Here is a 17,744-nt window from a genome sequence, read left to right as displayed (position 1 = left end):
AATACCTCATTCAGCTCAGGGAAGTGAGACACATGATTCCAGGAGGGCAAGAAAAAGACCGTTTATCTAGTAGCTCTTTTGTTTCCGCTCCAGATGTTTTGTCACTTCATGTCCCTATCGCCCCCAAGAAGCTGCGCTTGTCCCCGCTTTGTCGTCCAGGAAGCTGAGGCTGACTCCTTGATAGTGCCCCCAAGGAGACACGAGAAGGCCTTCTGGTCAGTTAGTCCTTTGCCCAGAGAGAAGCTGGGAGCCAGATATAAAAACCAAACCAAATCCGTTGCTGGGGAGTAGATTCTAATTCATAGCGACCCTGTACATGCTTTCCGGAAAGGCTGATGTGGGCGTGCGTTGTGTTGGAAGACGAAGGGGTTCCCATTTCTCCGCCCCCTCCCCGCCCCCTGGCCGCAGCGTGGCGGGACCGGGATGGGCCGAGGCGGAGTCAACGTCGCCAAAGGGGTGGGACGGCGTTTGCTGGGCCAGGCAGGGCGGCGGGCGGACCGGCTGGGGGACCGGCACTGACGACCGGCAGACAGAGGGCGACCCAGCGCGCTGGTGATGTGACCTCGTGGCCAGAGGAGGACTCGAATTGTCCCACCCCGGCGGACCCTGTGAGTGAGCGCCCGCACCCTTCTTCGCGCCCCCTGCGCCCCCGCTTCAGCCTTGCTTCCACTTTCATTTCCTGGGCTGCCCCAGTGTGGCACTGTCTCGAGGCGACCTCGGCCCGAAGGCAGTCTGGCCACAGTCCTCTGTCCGGGGTCTGTAGGGGAGTACTCCGAAAGTCAGGGTAGGGGGTGGCGGTGGGGGGCGTGTCCTCGGGAGCGGTAATGTTAGGCTAGCTCCTCTGGGTCCTAGGACCTGTCGGACCCTGACGGCTGGGCGGGGGAGGGAAGAGGTGGTGAGAGGGTCCCGTGGGAGATCGGGTGGCCGTGGGCGGAGGAGTCCCCCAGGGAAAAGCGTGGAGTCTCCGCCTATACCTTCTTCTTGGATCTCGGCCCGGTCCTGGGCGCCCACATCTCACAGCCCAGGCTGAATGCTGGGTTCTAACTGGGGCCATCCACTGGCCAAGACTCTGGGCCAGGACGAGGGAGTGGCAAGTGTGGCCCTGGAGGGGGTTAGTGTCAGAAGCACGGAGGGTCACCCTGTGGTGACCTTAGGGAAGCCCAGACGCCCATCTAGGAAGTGATCAAGTCACTGGCAACTCTAGGAATAAAAGAACACCCAGAAATAGAAACCAAGCTCAGAGGGGGACCAGCAGCAGTTCTGGGAGAGGAACAGAGGTTTGGTGAGGGACAAGAACTCACTTAGAGCGTGGGGGTGGGGGGAGGGGTGAGGGAAGAGAAGCTGCATGGATAGCAGGGCACCTGTGCTGCATCCACCCCCACCTGCCCCCAAATCTTACATATTCCTGGGAAGAAGACCAGGCCTCAACATTTCACAGCAGAAAGGTGGCCTATAACTCGATGGTCAGGGCATCCAAGTTGCTGTGGGAGTGGGGTGAGGAGGGATGAGGCTCAGTGTATTGGAGACACAGGAAGCAGTTTGGTCCCTTTGGTGGGGAAGATGCTTCCCCTTCCCTCCACTTACTTTCCTCGCCCCTTCTCCCCAGGTGACCAGCCCATGCAGGAAGATGGTCCCGTACTCATGGGACTGTGCCTTGTCCATCCTTGTCCCAGCTCTGCCTGTAACTTGTGTGACCTCAGGCTCTTCAGGTTCCCTTTCAGGGCTTCAGTCTCCCCTTCCGTGCAAGAAGTGGATTGGGCCAGCTGATTGCTCAGTGCTTTTCCAACTCTAAGATTCTAGGTTCAAAGTCTTCCTTGAAGCCTGAGCATTGACTCTCCGCCAAGCCCTGACCTAGGTTCTGGTGCGGGGAGGCAGTGATGGCCAAAGAGCAGCCTCCCCTCAAAGGAAAGGAGATCTGGGCTCAGTAGAGGCACAGCCAGGCAGGTAACATTCAACCTGAAGAGTGTGTAGTCAGGCCAAGGAGTCAGAGGAAGAAAACATACAGAGACAGGAGAGTGTGCGATGTGTTCAGGGATCAGGAAGAATGCCAAGGTGGTTAGTGTAGCGAGGTGGGAAACAGGGCAGGAAGGGTAGGGTGAGGTGTTAAGTGCCAGAGTGAGGATTCATTTGCAACTGTCAGTAAAAGGAATCACATAAAGGTGGGGAGCCCAGGAATCCCACCCAGCTGCTGTGTGAGTGATTTTGGAAGCACCTGCCACAAGCAGAGTTTAAAATGGAGGCTGCAGGTGAAGTGTGGAAATCTCCTCTTTGGTCAGAAAGCTCAGGTCTCACCCTGGGGACTTCTTCGGGGTGAGAAGTTAAGGAGCAGGGGGGATGGATAAGATGACCTTTGGCATCTGTGGTTTTTATCAAGGTGACAAGATCCTGCTGGGAGACTCCCCAAATTACCTTTATTTTGCTTGATTGTCCCAATCCTGACCTGCCTGTTGTAAGTACAAGGAAGTACCTTGTTCCAAACATCTCCATCAGCTTAAGTGGTACCTGGAGTGACACCCTCCTTTATGTGCTGTACCTTTGGTTAGCCCCAATTACAGGTTTTCCCCACTATCCAAAAAGTAGAGCGTTCTATGAAACCTTTTGTAAGCTGAAATGGCATAAAGCAAAGAAGCAATTACCATTACATAATTTATATGGGAAAAAGTTTTGAACATTCCCAGACCCAAAAAATAACCTACCAAAGCATACCAAGTAACACATAAAACCTAAAATAACACTGACATATAGTAAAAGCAGGAATGCTGAGTGTAGTTCCCAGGGAAGGAGCTTGGTGATGCCACTCTCACTGCGCTGCTCGGGGTGTGCGTAGCCTCTTTAATGACTTACAGCAAAACAAACGCTGAACGCTATTTCCACTTTTCACCTTTTTTCGTAAAAGCAAAAATCTTCATCAGATTTCTTTCAGTTAGCAAAAGCAGGTACTAATGTAGGTCCTTTGTAAAAGCGGAGTGGTGTAAATCAAACTTTCAACAAGTGGGGGATACCTGTATTGCCTTGTGCCCACCCTCCCTTCTTCGGTCCTTTCTTCAGTCCGCGCACTACCAGAGATATGAGGAAGAAAGATGCTCCAGAGTCAGCCAGTCAGTCTCAGACTTTGTGGCAGTATTTAAGCTCACTCTAGGGTAAGGGTCAGGGCCAGAGTTCAGCCTGGGACCAGGGCTCAGAACTATATATACCCAGAGCCTCTACTCTGGCTTTGTGCTTATTGTGGGGTCAGGGTCAGTACACTCAGTTTGTGGCTAAATTCCAGTCTCGGCCAGTGGGTCTGCATTTCCCAGGAGCTCACAGGGGAGATTAGGTAACTACTCCAAGAGTCCCAGAAACATAGCTTCTATCTGAGTGACCCAAGATGCTGCATGGGCCAAATCCATGCCTGCCATAGGAGTCACCCAGCAAGTCAGTGGTAGAGCTAGGATTAGAACCCAGGACTACTGATTCCAAGGCTGTGACTCTGACCTCTGCTCCCAAAGTCTGTTATCCTTCAATTCTAAGAGGCAAAGCAAATTTGTCTGAGCTCCAGTATCTGACACATAGTAGGTGCTCTAATGTCTACTAAGTGGTGGGTGAATGGGGTGGGGCCAGTGGCTTGTTGAGGTTTCGGGCTGGAAGAGGTGGGTTTGGGGGGAAGAATTTCCAGCCACTGTCAGAGAAAGCAGAACCCTGCCACCCTCCCCTTCTGCTCCAGCACCGGCAGCCACTCTCTGAGATCGCTTAGCTGGCTACGTGAGGGCCCTTTCCTCTTTCAGGGTGAAAAAAGGAAAGGACATATTTGGTAGAAAAGTCCCTCTTGCTCCTTGGGAATCCCCGGTGGCTGGATGAACTACGGGATATCCCAGAGGAAGCTGAAGGTGGCGGGGGGGGGGGGGCACTCCCTCTCTCCCCAGCACAATGCAGCCCAGTTCTGCCAAACCACACTAGCTGGCTTATGGGGACCCCCAGAGGTCATCTCGTCCAAGCCCCTGCTCCTGGCAGTCCTACACTGAGCCTCTGCAGCCTCCCTAAGGGTCAGCAGCAAGTCTGACAAGCACCAGTTTGGAATCCAGGGCCAGCCATTTGTGAGACTGGATGAAAGCAGAGAGGAAACAAAACAAGATCAGAGGCACAGGATGCAAAAGTTGACCAAAGACTCAGGCAAGGGGGAAATGACTTGTTGGGAAATCCAAGCCCCTTTGGTTTTTCCTTCCCATGCCTTTGTCTCCAGCAGGTCAGTGCCCTGGACACCCAGCCCTAGTTGGGTCATGGCGCTGTGCCTGAAGCAGGTGTTCTCCAAAGACAAGACTTTTCGGCCCAGGAAGCGCTTCGAGCCCGGCACACAGCGCTTTGAGCTGTACAAGAAGGCACAGGCATCACTCAAGTCCGGCCTGGACCTGCGCAGTGTTGTGAGGCTGCCACCTGGTGAAAGCATCGATGACTGGATCGCAGTGCATGTCGTGGACTTCTTCAACCGCATCAACCTCATCTATGGCACCATGGCCGAGCACTGTAGTGAGACCAGCTGCCCAGTCATGGCAGGCGGGCCCCGCTATGAGTACCGCTGGCAAGATGAGCGCCAGTACCGGCGGCCAGCCAAGCTGTCAGCGCCACGCTATATGGCACTGCTCATGGACTGGATCGAGAGCCTCATCAACGATGAGGAAGTCTTTCCCACTCGTGTTGGTGAGCACCACCTGGCAAGCCCATTTCACAGATGTGGTATCTAGTTTGATAGGCAGTTCTGTGAAGGGGGACGTGATTTTGTAGAAGAAACTGAAGATTGTAGTGGTTAAGTGCCTTGCTTGAGCTAGGACTGCCTGACTCCCAATCTGGGGCTTTTCTTGTCCAAAGCTTGAGTGACTATCTAGGAGTCCCCCAGTACAGACACCCAGAAGGGGCAGGAGTTGAGTGGGCTGGGATGGTATCTCCACCTCACAATGAAGCTCTGAGGGCAGAATTTTTCCTTCTCAGATACAGGCCAGTGGCCTTTTCTTATCTCAGCTGGGCAGCCTGGGCAGGCGAGGAAGGGAGGGGAGGGGAGTGATGCCACCCTAGCTCTGCTTCCCCACCCCAGGGAGCAGGAGGAGGTGTCAGTCGAGGACTGAGCTGTGTTCATCACAGCTGCCCGACCTGTACACTGGGCCCCACCCTAACCAGGCCTCATGCTGATCCATAGTAAGGCTGTAGGAGGGGCTAGAATCAGAGATGGGTGGGGCAGGGTGGGCAAGCCCAGAGAGGAGAAGTCTGAATGCTGAGGGAAGCTGGGGACTGAGTCACAGGTCAATGCCCACAGCTCCTCCCGAGCCAGTGGCCTGCCATTTCCTGTACTGTCATGCCCAACAATGGGTACCTTCATTTTACATGGGAGGTAATTGAGGTCGAGAGAGGGAAAGTGGATTCAGAGCTAGAGCTCTGGTCTCTTGTTCAAGATGAGAAGGACCAGCCTGAGGAACCTAGGCTGGGCCTGGTAGGGCTCAAGGGCTCAAGAGCAGTGGAGTAGGGTGGGCCAGGTATGGGCCTGAAGTGAGCTTTACTCCCTTCTAGCCTTAGCTTCCTGGGCCTGGGAGACCCCAGGTATCCATGATTTCATCCTGGGACAGCTCTGCCACAGCAAAGAAGGCATAGCCGCCAAGATTTCCACCTCGATAATGGGAGCTGTGCAGAAATTGTACTTTTTTTATGGATCCTGGAGCCTCCCATGGGCAGGAAAGCTGTACCATCTGTGACATTCATATCTGTTGTTGTTAGGTGCTGTTGAGTCAGTTCTGACTCATAGCGACCTTATGTGCAACAGAACGAAACACTGCCCGGCCCTGCACCGTCCTCACAATCACCTTTGTTATGTTTGAGCCTGTTGTTGCAGTCACTGTGTCAATCCATGTCGTTGAGGGTCTTCCTCTCTTTCATCGACCCTCTACTTTACCAAGCACAATGTCCTTCTCCAGGGACTGGTGCCCCCCCCCCCCATGACATGTCCAAAGTATGTGAGACAAAGTCTCGCCATCCTTGCCTTTAAGAAGAATTCTGGCTGTACTTCTTCCAAGACAGATGTGTTAGTTCTTTTGGCAGTCCATGGTATATTCAGTATTCTTCGCCAGCACCATAATTCAAAGGCGTCAATTTTCTTCAGTCTTCCTTATTCACTGTTCAGCTTTCACGTGCATATGAAGTGATTGAAAACACCATGGCTTGGGTCAGGCATGCCTTAGTCCTTAAAACATTCATATCTGAGGGACTGAAATGTGGTGCAAAGAGGTTTTGAATCCTGTCTCCAGTCTTTACTGATTAACAGCTCTGTGACTTGGGGCAAGTGGTTATGTGCCTTGGTTTTATCACATCTAGAATAGCTATGGAAACCCTGATGGCATAGTGGTTAAGTGCTACGGCTGCTAACCAAAAAGTCAGCAGTTCGAATCCACCAGGCGCTCCTTGGAAACTCTACGGGGCAGTCCTACTCTGTCCTAAAAGGTCGCTATAAGTCGGAATTGACTCGACGGCACTGGGTTTGGTTTTTTTTTTTTTTGTTTAGAATGGTTATGATTAAACCCATCAGCAGGATTGTTATAAGAATTAGAGTCAAAGATGCAGAGGGCCCAGCACAGGGCCTAGCTCATATGGAAGGCTCTTCATAAGTGTTATCGAATATTTGAAGGAATGAGGGGTATCTGAACTCTTTCTTGAAGAATGAATAATCTCAAGACTGGAGGTCTGAGGCCTGCTGTGTGAATGTTGAGAAGAGAAGGGGCTCTGGATGGGGCTGGAGAGGGAAGGTCAGGGTCAGATCATGAAAGGCCTTGAGCAGGTATCGTGCAGCAGAGTTAGGACTTAATCTGGATAACCTTTAAAAAAAAAAAAATGGGCCCCATATGTTAATGAACTCCCCTTGGTTTCACATACAAGGATGTGATGTGAGCATACCTGCAGGTGTGCATATTTCTGGAGAGAGTGTTGGCCATTACTCTGATCATAGCTTAAGAAGGATTTATCAGTGCCCCCCGCCCCCCCCCCCACCACAAGGTTGCAAAGCCCTGCTTTAGGTGATAGGAAAATGTAGAAGATGGTTTGTATTTCAGTGGGGAAGAGGCACAGACGTGTGTTTCATTAAAAAAGAAAGTATGGGAGAAAGCAAACCACTATTTCTGTCTCCCAAAGGGAAGTGTGTTGAGAATTGGGTAAAGAGGCCATCTTGGGCAAAGCCTGTGTGTGGGTGGGCAAGGTTGGGCAGTGTTTCATCACCAGAATGCCAACTCCCTCCTTCTGCCCTCCGCAACCCCCTGCCAGGAGTTCCCTTCCCTAAGAACTTCCAGCAGGTCTGCACCAAGATCCTGACCCGCCTCTTCCGCGTCTTTGTCCATGTCTACATCCACCACTTCGACAGCATCCTCAGCATGGGGGCCGAGGCGCATGTCAACACCTGCTACAAGCACTTCTACTACTTCATCCAAGAGTTCAGTCTGGTGGATCAGCGGGAGTTGGAGCCTCTGGTGAGGCCAAACCCCCGCTGTCCCTCCGCACCTCCTCTACCTGGGCCAGCCTCTGTATGTTTTCAAGTCCAGAGCCTGCTTGCTTCAAGAAAGTCCCATATACAAGTTTCTGGCTCATATATTAAATAACATGGGTAAACTAGGGAAAGGCAATTTATTTAACTATAGATTCTCTACTTTCCTAAAGAACTTGGAGAGATTAGAAAAAAATTAACGATAGATTCTCTACTTTCGTAGAGAATTTATTCTAGTTTTACTTTACAAACCCAGATCTGCAGGCTGGAGTTCTGTGTGTGTTTAGTGGGGAGGATTCCCGGGGGAGTGCTGGTAGAGCGGGGGCAGAGTCAGGCAGAAGAACAGCTAAGCCCTGCAGTTTGGGAGGAGGTGGCCTGGAAGGTTGAGCTCTGACTAACCCCGCCCCACTTTGTATCTCTGCAGAGGGAGATGACAGAGCGGATCTGCCACTGAGCCCAGGCCTGGACATTGTTGGCTGTCAGATGGACCATCTGAACACAGTGTGGCCGGGGACCCTTAGGAGTCTGGTGCTAGAGGAGCGTGAAGGTCCTGGGACTGTCTTCATACAGCCAAAGCCCCTGGACTTCTGGTCCTCAGCAGTCTGCCCACATGTCCCTCTCACTACTTGTGAATGGAGAAGGAGGAAGGGCTTCAAGGTGGGCAATGAGAAGGAAAGGAGGAGTTAAACCTCTGGCAGTGAAGTCTGGGAGTAGGGTAGGCTAGAGGGTTTCTTCCCTGATGCTTGACCCCTCCATAGTGGTTCCCAAGCCCATTTTGGGTAATTGGATGTGACTAAGGTGATGATAAGAAAGGTGCAAGAGGGTGAGTACCCTGTGTGAGTGGGCACAGATGACAGTGAATGTTGTGTGTATGTGTGTGTGTGATTTTGACCCTTGGGTCACATAATACACCCTCCATAAATGTTAGATAAATGGTTGTATGAATGAATGAATTAATGAAGACTGGAATCGTCAAACCATGACCACTGTAGAAGTGATGGTAGGTCAGTATCCCTGCTTGGTGTAACTCACCATGTGTATAAGTACACAAATGTGGTTGTAGAAGTATCTCTATGTTTGAACTTTCCAGGCTACTGTCTTCTATCAGCATGAGTCCTAGGGAGCTAGGAGGAAGTGGAGCCTTGCCCTGATACCTAAACCTCTGGCCCACTACAGACACAGGTTCTGATTTTCTCAACCAGAGATGTTCATGAGCTTTCATTTTATTCATCCCTCTGTCTCCAGGAAGTCCTGATTATAAACAGCCTCCTGGGGGTTGGGGATGATCCCTCGGGTCCATAAAGGTCCCTTGGTCCTTAAATTGGGAATCATACACTCCAATATAGCTCCCAGAATCTACAGATCTGGCTCCCAGGATAATCACAAAATAATCCTCCAGCCCAAGTTGCCAATGGAAACTTGGGAAACTCCAGAGTCCTGTCATCCATCCTGGGGCATTGAGGAATAACATCGCTGGTGAATGGATTCTTCCAGGCCTGGGGAACCTATACCCCACAAGTACCTGCCTTCTTCCCAACCATGTCTAAGACATTCCAGCTGATTGGAGCTTAGATTACAGCCATCCACAAAGAGATTGGGATGTTCATTCAGCACTCCATTACTCTCACCCCCATGCCCAGAGCCACTGGTGGGGAAGCCAAGGCAGGAACATGGCCTTGCCATCCCAGAACCTCCATGCTGGGAGGCCAGGATGGAGAGCTAGAAGGGACCTGAGAATCATCCAGGCCCACTCTCCCAATGTACATAGGAGGAAACCCAAGGCTTCATAATGAGGCTTTCATGGAACTGGACTAGAAACCAGGGGTCCTGACTCCCAGCCCAGGACCTGTCAATTGCTGAATAGGAACATTAGATGCACATGGAAAGAGGGTTTTCTAGCCCTTCTCCAGGACACAACTGTTCTTGCTTTGAGCAAGAATTTCTAACCTAATACCAGAGTGCCCCACTACTCCTCAGGTCAGTTGGGGAGGTCTACTGAGCCAAATCTCCAAAATCATGTACCCAGAAGCTGCCTGCCCCCTAGGGAAACAGATGGGACTCCTGGGGCCAGCCTGCTGGTCCTGGGCCTGCCGCCTCTGCTGCCTCCCGAGAAGTTCCCAAGGGAACTGTGCTGGCCTAGCAGCTTTGCCAGAGCCTCTGGAGTGAGGGGGTCAGAGCTTCCCCCAGACTGTCTGTGGCTTGGAAGATGGATTCTAGGCTACGGCCAGAGCTGATTGTGGGGAGGGGGGCAGGGAAATCTATTTTTGTGAAACAGAGGGAAGATTTTATTGTATTTTTGTTAAAATAAAGGAGGCAAACTAAAGCGGCTGCTGGTGAGAATCTGTGGTCTCGGTGCCACATGGCTCCTGGGAAGGCTGTAAAAGGAGCCATGCCAGGATGGGGCAGGGAGAACTCTTTGTCCTGAGATCTGGGTCATGTGAGGGTTGCTAGTATGGTTGTATCTGGCCCAGCTCTACGGGTGGGGACACTGAGGTTTCTCCAGGGCTCTGGGACTTCTGGGCCAGGCTGGGCTAAGACCCTTGTGGAAGTGACAGCTGGCCCTTGCCTTCCTGAAGCTCAGTCTGATGGGGGAGGTTTTTCCTTGTTTCAGCTCAGGTCATCTGGCACCAGCTGTCCTTGCCCTCCGCCTCTAGTCTGGGTGGTTTATTGGAGCTAATGGGTTAAGAGACAGGGAGGAAACACAGTCCCAATGCTAATCACAGCAGAGGAAGCTCTTCTCAAGAAACTGTTGAGTGCTGGCTGGAGCTCAAAGTCATAGTGGTAGGACATGGGACTGACTCCTGAGCTTGCTCCCCAGGAGTCTTTTCTTGGCTCAGGTCTTGCTGTTATTCCACTGCCTCTTACAAGCTGCCTGGACAGGAGTTGAAACAGCTTGGTTCTGAACAGTCAGCAAACGCCCACCTGGAGCCCTCCCCTCCACCTGTAATGGAGACAGCCTGGCTTTGTGCAAGAGTTCTCCTGGGAGGGAGGGACCTGGGTTCCAGTCCCAGTCCAGCCCTTGAGGTACCGTGGCAGCCCCCTTCTCCCTCTAAACCTCAATTATTCCATCTATTTCATGTTCAGGAGTGGGAGCAAAGGACTGATTGATCTCTAAGCCCTTTCATTACTTCCAGTCTGTGAGTCAGTCACGATAATAATAACAATAATAGCTAATGCTTACTGTGTTCCAACTATGTTTTGAGCGCTTGACATAGAATAGCTTGTTGAATCAAGTTTGTTTTGGGCCAGCTGCCTGGCTCCTCTCCGGATCCCCAGCACCCTCCTTTCACTTCTCCAGTATCTGAAAGGCCTTCCACTCTACTGCTCTTTTGTCTGGCTCACCAGAGGAGGCCTAGTCCTGCATTCTAAAAGATGGCTTTACTTGTACACCTCCTATGACAGGTCACTTACTACCTCCTCAAACATTGGACAGCTCAGACTGTTAGAAATTTCAGCCTTTGAACTCGTGGTTATTTTGAAACACCATGGCAGTAAGGGTCAATTTATCTCAGAGCTGTGTGGTCCAAGGCCTGTACCTTACATAGGAATGCCTGGGAATACATCAGGAAGCCTTCACAAAACTGCTTTGAAAGATTCAGAGAGGGATGCTTTAAAAAGAATAGACAGAGGTAGAGAGAAATGAAGGGAGAGAAGAGAGAGCTGAGGCTTCAGAGATGCAGAGCAAAGAGTCCCCCCCCAAGCCAAAACCTGGCAGGAGAGAGTCCTGGGAAAGGCAATGTATTGAGGGTAGAGGGGCAGTGTGGTTGGGCAGCCAGGCTAGGGAAGGCATTGCTTCCTGTTGGCTAAGATCTGTAGAAATCTTTGAAGAAGGAACGAGGGTTCCATTCTTCCCACCCTGGGGCAGAGGATGCACTTGTTGAGTAAAGAATGCCCCACCACCCTTGGCCCCCAAGAACACTGCAGCCTCCTCATGGAGGTTTTCTGCTGCAATATTTTCACACCCCACTCAACCCCTGCACCAACAGAGCAGTAGAATCTGGCGAAGGGAGCCATGAGCAGGCTGGAGCACCATCTGTTTTGGGAGGGCCCTCCTTGACCCTTCCCTCTTTGAGAATCACCCACAGCCCTCCTATCCAGTGTTAGCTGAACTTGGTTGCTGTGTGGGAAACAGCAACTTTATGAAATTGGATTGGGGTATAGGCCTGGGTGACTTAGGACCAGCCGTCGGTTGAGGCAGGGAAGAATAGGGAGGACAATGGGCCATCAAGGCCTCCAAGGACTTGAAGCTTTGATGGTCCTGGAAGATGATGGGCGGGAGAGGTCAGGATATACAGGGGTCTTCCGGCTGCCTGGGAGATTCTGTAAAGGACTGGACTAAGCACAGAAGTGTGGGAAGTATTCCCCCTCTCCAGCCTTCACTCAGGCTGGGAAATCTAGCGAATCATCCAGGCCTCCTTTCATCATACAGAAGACTGAGACCAGAAGGGCAAGGGAACAAATGTTTGTCAGGTGGAGAATTTCTAGCCAGACCCAGACAACGATCCTGAAACAGGCAGGGAAGGGATGTTTACTTCCATTTAACAAAAGAAGAAACTGACATTTTTAGTCAGGGCCTGAATTAAAATCCAAGTCGGCACTCTCATCCGCTCTTCACATCTGCAGCCCTGGGGAGGGACGAGGGCTGGTTGAGGTATTACTTTATTTGTAGTTGTTTCTCTCCAAGAAGTGAGCTTTTAAATTTTTTATTTTGAACTAATGAGGGCAATGCTTTGGCTCAAGGTGGAACACTCATGCGGAAATTATAGGCACTTGGATCTTTAAAGAAATTTTACAGGATTAGCCCCCCGTGTTAGAAAAGACTAGCAGCGTTTCCCCATATGTAAAAGGCATGCCCATATTCCTGGCATGCAGGAGCTCTCTGTAAATATTATTTACACCTGTCGCTGCCTGGCCACCTCCCTCTCAGCGTTTCCCTGGCAACCAGCCTCCGGACTCCGCAGAGACAGGATCAAAAGGAACTAAGCCCCACCCTTACATCAGCAATTTCCCCGCCCATTTCATCTCACTCCTGCGCAGTTTACTTAGCTTGGCTGTCTCGCCCCGCAGGAGTCATTAGGGCGCAGGCGCAGGCGCAGGCGCAGCCCCGCCCCGTCACGCCCCTCTGTGGTCGGGTCCTCCCCTCGGGTCTAGCACCGCCTCTTCCGCGTTCTGGGCAGAGCTATCTGCAAGTGGGGGTGCGCCCGACCGATGCCGCGGGGAGTCAGCTGTGGTGAAGGAGAGGCGGAAAGGTATCTCTCCGTGGAAAGTGGGGCCAGGGGTTTGTGAGTAAGTCTGTGTGCCCGGGACGGGCAATCAGGGCCTTCAGAGCGGCTCGAGGTCACGACCCGATTCTTTTGCGGAGGGACAGCCAAAGGGGACACTTCTTTAGGGTTCTCCTCAGGACTCCGTCTGTGAGGAAGTCAGAGCGCAGTGTGTGTCCTCCGTCGGGGCTCAGCCTGTGCCTAGGGTCGAGGTTTGGGTTGTGACAGGTCAGGGCTCGGTCCGTGTCCGAGGTTGGAGCTCAGTCAGTGGCTGGTTTGAGGCTCAGTCCCCACCAAGAATCAGGGTCCAGGCTATGGCTGGGACCCGTGTTCAGACAGCAGCATCATAGTTTTTCATTTGAGGCATTTACAATAATTTTATATTTTATTTTAAAGTTATCTGCTTTTATTTATTTTGCAGTATTTAAAATCTACGACGTGCTAAAGGATCCTAGTGGCAGCAGTGGTTAAGCACTTGGCTGCCAACTGGAAGGTTGGCGGTTTGAACCCACCAGCCGCTCTGCAGGATAAAGGTGTGACAGTCTGCTTCAGCCTTGGAAACCCTGTGGGGCAGTTCTCTCTGTTACAGGGTGGCTATCTGTTTGACCATATGCTGGTGACTGTACAGTGGGGAAAGGAATAGTGTCCCATGCAATCTCTGTTCTCAAGAGAACTTCCAGGCCAACTGTCATATGGTCAGTGGCAGATCAGAGTCCAGCACAGGTGACAGGAATGAAGTGTTGTTGGAGATGATTGGCGTTGGGGTATCTCACTTTTGCCACTTCCTATCAGTGTTTTTTTTTTATCAGTGTGTCAAGTCATTTCCCCTCTCAGAGCTTCAGTTTTTCCTCTGAAAAATGAACATAGTAGGGTCACTACAAAGGCTGAGTAGGATTACATGTAAGTCAAGCAGTGTTGTGCTTGTCATGGAATGGGTGCTCGGTATGTGGTAGCTGTGATTTCCAGGAACTAATAGATCATTTTGGACTGAGTACTCTAGAAAGGCCTTGGGGGAGTGGTTGATGTGGCTTGGGCTTTAAAGCCTGAGTGGGACTTACAGGTGGAACTGACTTTGCAGTATGGAAAGGGAACTGATACTCAGATTTACCAGGGCTTCAAACCAGTTCAGTTTGAACCTCTGCCGAGAATTTTTATTTCTACCCCCAGATATACTGAATCAGAATCTACATTTTAACAAGATCCCCAAGTGATTCTTACGTATAACTTCCTGGGAACTTGTTAGAAATACAGGTTCTCAGCAGGGGTTCAAACCAGTTCAGATCCCTGCTACTTGCCCCTCTGTGTGTCAGGTACCCATGGTGGGCAGTTGGTAAGTATTGTCTCGTTGAATCCTCAGCCATGAGCCAGGTGCATTTAGCCCACTACCTTTAACTTCAGCCCCTCTAAAGATATGAAAAGAATACCCAGGGTTGGGTTTTTATATGGAGTTGCGCCAGCTGGAAACTTTGGTGCACTCCCACCCTCTGCTGCTTCTTCTCCCTCAGTTCTTTCTTTCTGTGATCCAGAGGATTGGTTGGGTTCTTGGATTTGTCTGGAGGGCCTGTTACTCTAGTGCTCTAGCACTTTTTGTCGGTTGGGCCTAACAAGTGAGTACCTGTTAAGCTCAGACTGCATGAGCTAGACCATAGGAGAGAGGAGCTCTGAGAACAGGAGCTGTTGAATTCCAGCACTGCTTAGGAAGCCCATATGGTCTCCTGTTATGTGGTCCCATAGTAAAAGAGTAACTGGGTCCTTTTCTATCCTCTTCATGGGTGCCCATATGATCTTCTTGAAACAGTGATCTGATCATGTTATAACATTGAATAATCTCTGCTCAGAAACTTTGGGGTCTTCATTGCCCAGTATACAGAGTTTGGATTCATCAGGCTCGTAGACACATCTCCCCATGATCTGATCACAAACCTCTTTCCTGCCCTGTGTCCCTTTGTTTTCCAAGCCTGCACCCTGTGCCCCAGTCAAAATGAAACAAGTCTTTGTTCCTCAAACACACCCTGCATGTTCCTGTTCCAGCCTTTTTGGAGTTCCCTCCTCCTGCTCCTATGTGACCTGCCTGGTGAAGCTTCTCTGATTCCCATGCTGGATTAGTTGCTACCTTTCCATCTTCTGTAGCAGAAGCTGAACCTCGATCACAGAGCGTGGGGCCTGTTACCCCATATGTACTCTGAGTGCATTGATGGCATGGACCATACCTGTAGCATCTCTCCCCTGCCTGGAACATAGTCAGCGTCTGCAGCGTTTATTCAATGGGTCAGTGACATTTTTTATTTACTAACTTTGATCCTTGTTTTATGAGCTGGCCAGGTTTAGAGTGGGGCTTTGTGTTTCTCCTTTTTTCTATCTAAGGAGGGCCCTAGTTTAGATTAATGATATCCTGTTTACAGGCAAGAGAGTGCAGGAATTCTGTAGAAGACAGGATTCCTCTTTGCTGACATTATATTCAGGCTTCTGTCTTGCCTTTCGGTGAGTTTTATTGGGGTGGGCGAGAGAAGTGGTGCTCTGTTCAGAGACTATCACTGGTGTGATATAGTTCACCCAGGGGAAAGCTCACAGGTGGTTTACTAATCAATTGTTTTGCCCTTGGCCTTGGGAAACAGTGGTGCCTCCCATCTGGAGACAAGCAGCTAAGCATTCACATTTTTCCTTGCCAACAGCCTCAGCACATGGAACAGAAAGCTCTTTGTTGATCATAAACACATACATTGTTGAAGGTGGAACCATCTGATTCTACCACTTTCATTTTACAGGTGGGGAAAAGCCCAGAGAGGGGAAAGGACTTGATCAAGATTGCACAAGTTGTAGAGATAGCACTACAAGTGACACGTTCTGACTGTTTTTCCCAGTCTATTACATTGCTGATATCATTGTTGTTGTTGATCAGTGCCATTGAGTCGGTTTTGACTCATAGCGACCCTACGCACAACAGAACGAAACAGTGCCTGGTCCTGCGCCATCCTCATAATTGTTGCTGTGCTTGAGCCCATCGTTGCAGCCGCTGTGTCAGTCCATCTCATTGAGGGTCTTCCTTTTTTTCGCAGACCCTCCACCAAGCATGATGTCCTTCTCTAGGGACTGATGCCACCTGATGACATGTCCAAAGTATGTGACACGTGGTCTCGCCATACATGCTTCTAAGGAGCATTCTGGTTGTACTTCTTCCAAGACAGATTTGTTCGTTCTTTTGGCAGTCCATGGTACATTCGGTATTCTTCACCAACTCACAATTAAAAGGCATCAATTCTTCTTCTGTCTTCTTTATTCATTTTCCAGCTTTCATATGCATATGAGACAATTGAAAACACCATGGCTTGGGTCAGGCACACTTAGTCTTCAAGGTGACATCTTTGCTTTTCAACACTTTAAAGAGTTCTATTGCAGCAGATTTACGCAATACAATGTATCTTTTGATTTCTTGACTGCTGCTTCCATGGGTGTTCATTGTGAATCCAAGTGAAATGAAATCCTTGACAACCTCAGTCTTCTCTCCATTTGTCATGATGTTGCTTATCGGTCCAGTTGTGAGGATTTTTGTTTTCTCTATGTTGAGGTGTAATCCATACTGAAGGCTCTGGTCCTTGATTTTCATCAGTAAGTGCTTCAAGTCCTCTTCACTTTCAGCAAGCAAGGTTCTGTCATCTGCATAACGCAGGTTGTTAATGAGTCTTCCACCAATCCTTATGCCCCGTTCTTCTTCATATAGTCCAGCTTCTCGGATTATTTGCTCAGCATACAGATTGAATAGGTATGGTGAAAGGATAAAACCCTGACTCACACCTTTCCTGACTTTAAACCACACAGCATCCCCTTGTTCTGTTCGAACTACTCTCTCGATATATGTACACATTCCTCATGAGCACAATAAAGTGTTCCAGAATTCCCATCTTCCACAGTGTTACCCATAATTTGTTATGATCCACACAGTCAAATGTCTTTGCATAGTCAATAAAACACAGGAACACCTTTCTGATATTCTCTGCTTTCAGCCAGGATCCATCTGACATCAGCAATAATATCCCTGGTTCCTCATCTTCTAAATCCAGCTTGAATTTCTGGCAATTCCCTGTCCATATACTGCTGCAGCCACTTTTAAATGATCTTCAGCAAAAGTTTGCTTGCATGTGATATTAATGATATTGTTTGATAATTTCCACATTCAGCTGGATCACCTTTCTTGGAAATAGGCATAAATATGGATCTTTTCCAGTCGGTTGGCCAGGTAGCTGTCTTCCAAATTTCTTGGCATAGACCAGTGAGCACTTCCAGCGCTGCATCCATTTATTGAAACATCTCAATTGGTATTCCACCAATTCCCAGAGCCTTGTTTTTTGCAGCTCGAACTTCTTCCTTAGAAACCATCGGTTCCTGATCGTATATTGCCTCCTGAAAAGGTTGAATGTCGACCAATTCTTTTTGATATGGTGACTCTGTATATTCTTTCCATCTTCTTTTGATGCTTCCTGCATCATTTAATATTTTCCTCATAGAATCCTTCAGCATTGCAACTTGAGGCTTGAATTCTTTTCTTCAGCTCTTTCAGCTTGAGAAATGCTGAGTGCATTTTTCCATTTTGGTTTTCTATCTCCAGGTCTTCGCACATGTCATCGTAATACTTTACTTTGTCTTTTCAAGCCACCATTTGAAATCTTCTGTCCAGCTCTTTTACTTCATCATTCTTTCCTTTTGGTTTAGCTACTGAACATTCAAGAGCAAGTTTCAGAGTCTCTTCTGTCATCCATTTAGGTCTTTTCTATTACATTCTTAATGTTATATCTAACATTTATTGAGTGATTACTATGTGCTGGACACTGTTTTGTTGCAGTGAAAATATATGCAACAAAACGCATACCAGTTCAACAATTTCTACATGTTATTCAATGACATTGATTACATTTTTCAAGTTGTGCAACCATTCTCACTATCTTTTCCCAAATTATTCTACACCGTTAATATAAACTCAACACCCCCTTAGCTGGAAA

The 17,744-nt window shown here is 49.6% G+C and overlaps 2 protein-coding genes across 12 annotated transcripts in view; both read left to right on the top strand.

Annotated features, from left to right (window-relative positions):
- The first annotated feature begins 456 nt into the window (after positions 1-456).
- On the top strand, positions 457-9,812 carry MOB3C (MOB kinase activator 3C). 3 transcript variants are annotated; one of them, XM_023549642.2, is made up of 4 exons: positions 457-608; positions 3,913-4,674; positions 7,370-7,475; positions 7,914-8,026. In XM_023549642.2, coding segments are annotated over exons 2-4 (657 nt in total). In that variant the 5' UTR covers positions 457-608; positions 3,913-4,124; the 3' UTR covers positions 7,915-8,026. The 3 variants fall into 3 exon arrangements, with proteins under 3 accessions (XP_023405410.1, XP_064137985.1, XP_023405407.1); XM_064281915.1 differs by lacking the exon at positions 7,370-7,475 and having other exon boundaries at positions 459-608; positions 7,914-9,812; XM_023549639.2 differs by lacking the exon at positions 457-608 and having other exon boundaries at positions 7,273-7,475; positions 7,914-8,055.
- A 2,816-nt stretch (positions 9,813-12,628) lies between these two features.
- Positions 12,629-17,744, top strand: part of MKNK1 (MAPK interacting serine/threonine kinase 1) — a 55,505-nt gene continuing 50,389 nt past the window's right edge. For 3 of the 9 annotated variants that reach the window (XM_023549635.2, XM_023549637.2, XM_023549636.2), the window contains exon 1: positions 13,435-15,018. The gene's annotated coding sequence lies outside the window, so the exon portion shown is untranslated. Of the gene's footprint in view, positions 12,776-13,152; positions 15,019-17,744 lie in introns of those variants that run through there. The other 6 variants (XM_023549633.2, XM_023549632.2, XM_064281914.1 and 3 more) reach the window with 6 other exon arrangements.

This window comes from Loxodonta africana, chromosome 3 (genome assembly GCF_030014295.1).
Source record: "Loxodonta africana isolate mLoxAfr1 chromosome 3, mLoxAfr1.hap2, whole genome shotgun sequence".
Lineage (NCBI taxonomy): Eukaryota > Metazoa > Chordata > Mammalia > Proboscidea > Elephantidae > Loxodonta > Loxodonta africana.
The sequence above is the reverse complement of the archived record's forward strand: the minus strand, read 5'-3'. Positions and strand labels throughout refer to the sequence as shown.

Excerpts from the sequence above, each read along its gene's own strand:
- MOB3C (XM_064281915.1), top strand. The coding sequence starts at position 4,125 with ATGCAAAAGTTGACCAAAGACTCAGGCAAGGGGGAAATGACTTGTTGG. Across the intron at positions 4,675-7,913 it reads AGTCTTTCCCACTCGTGTTG|AGGGAGATGACAGAGCGGAT; the intron begins GTGAGCACCACC and ends GTATCTCTGCAG.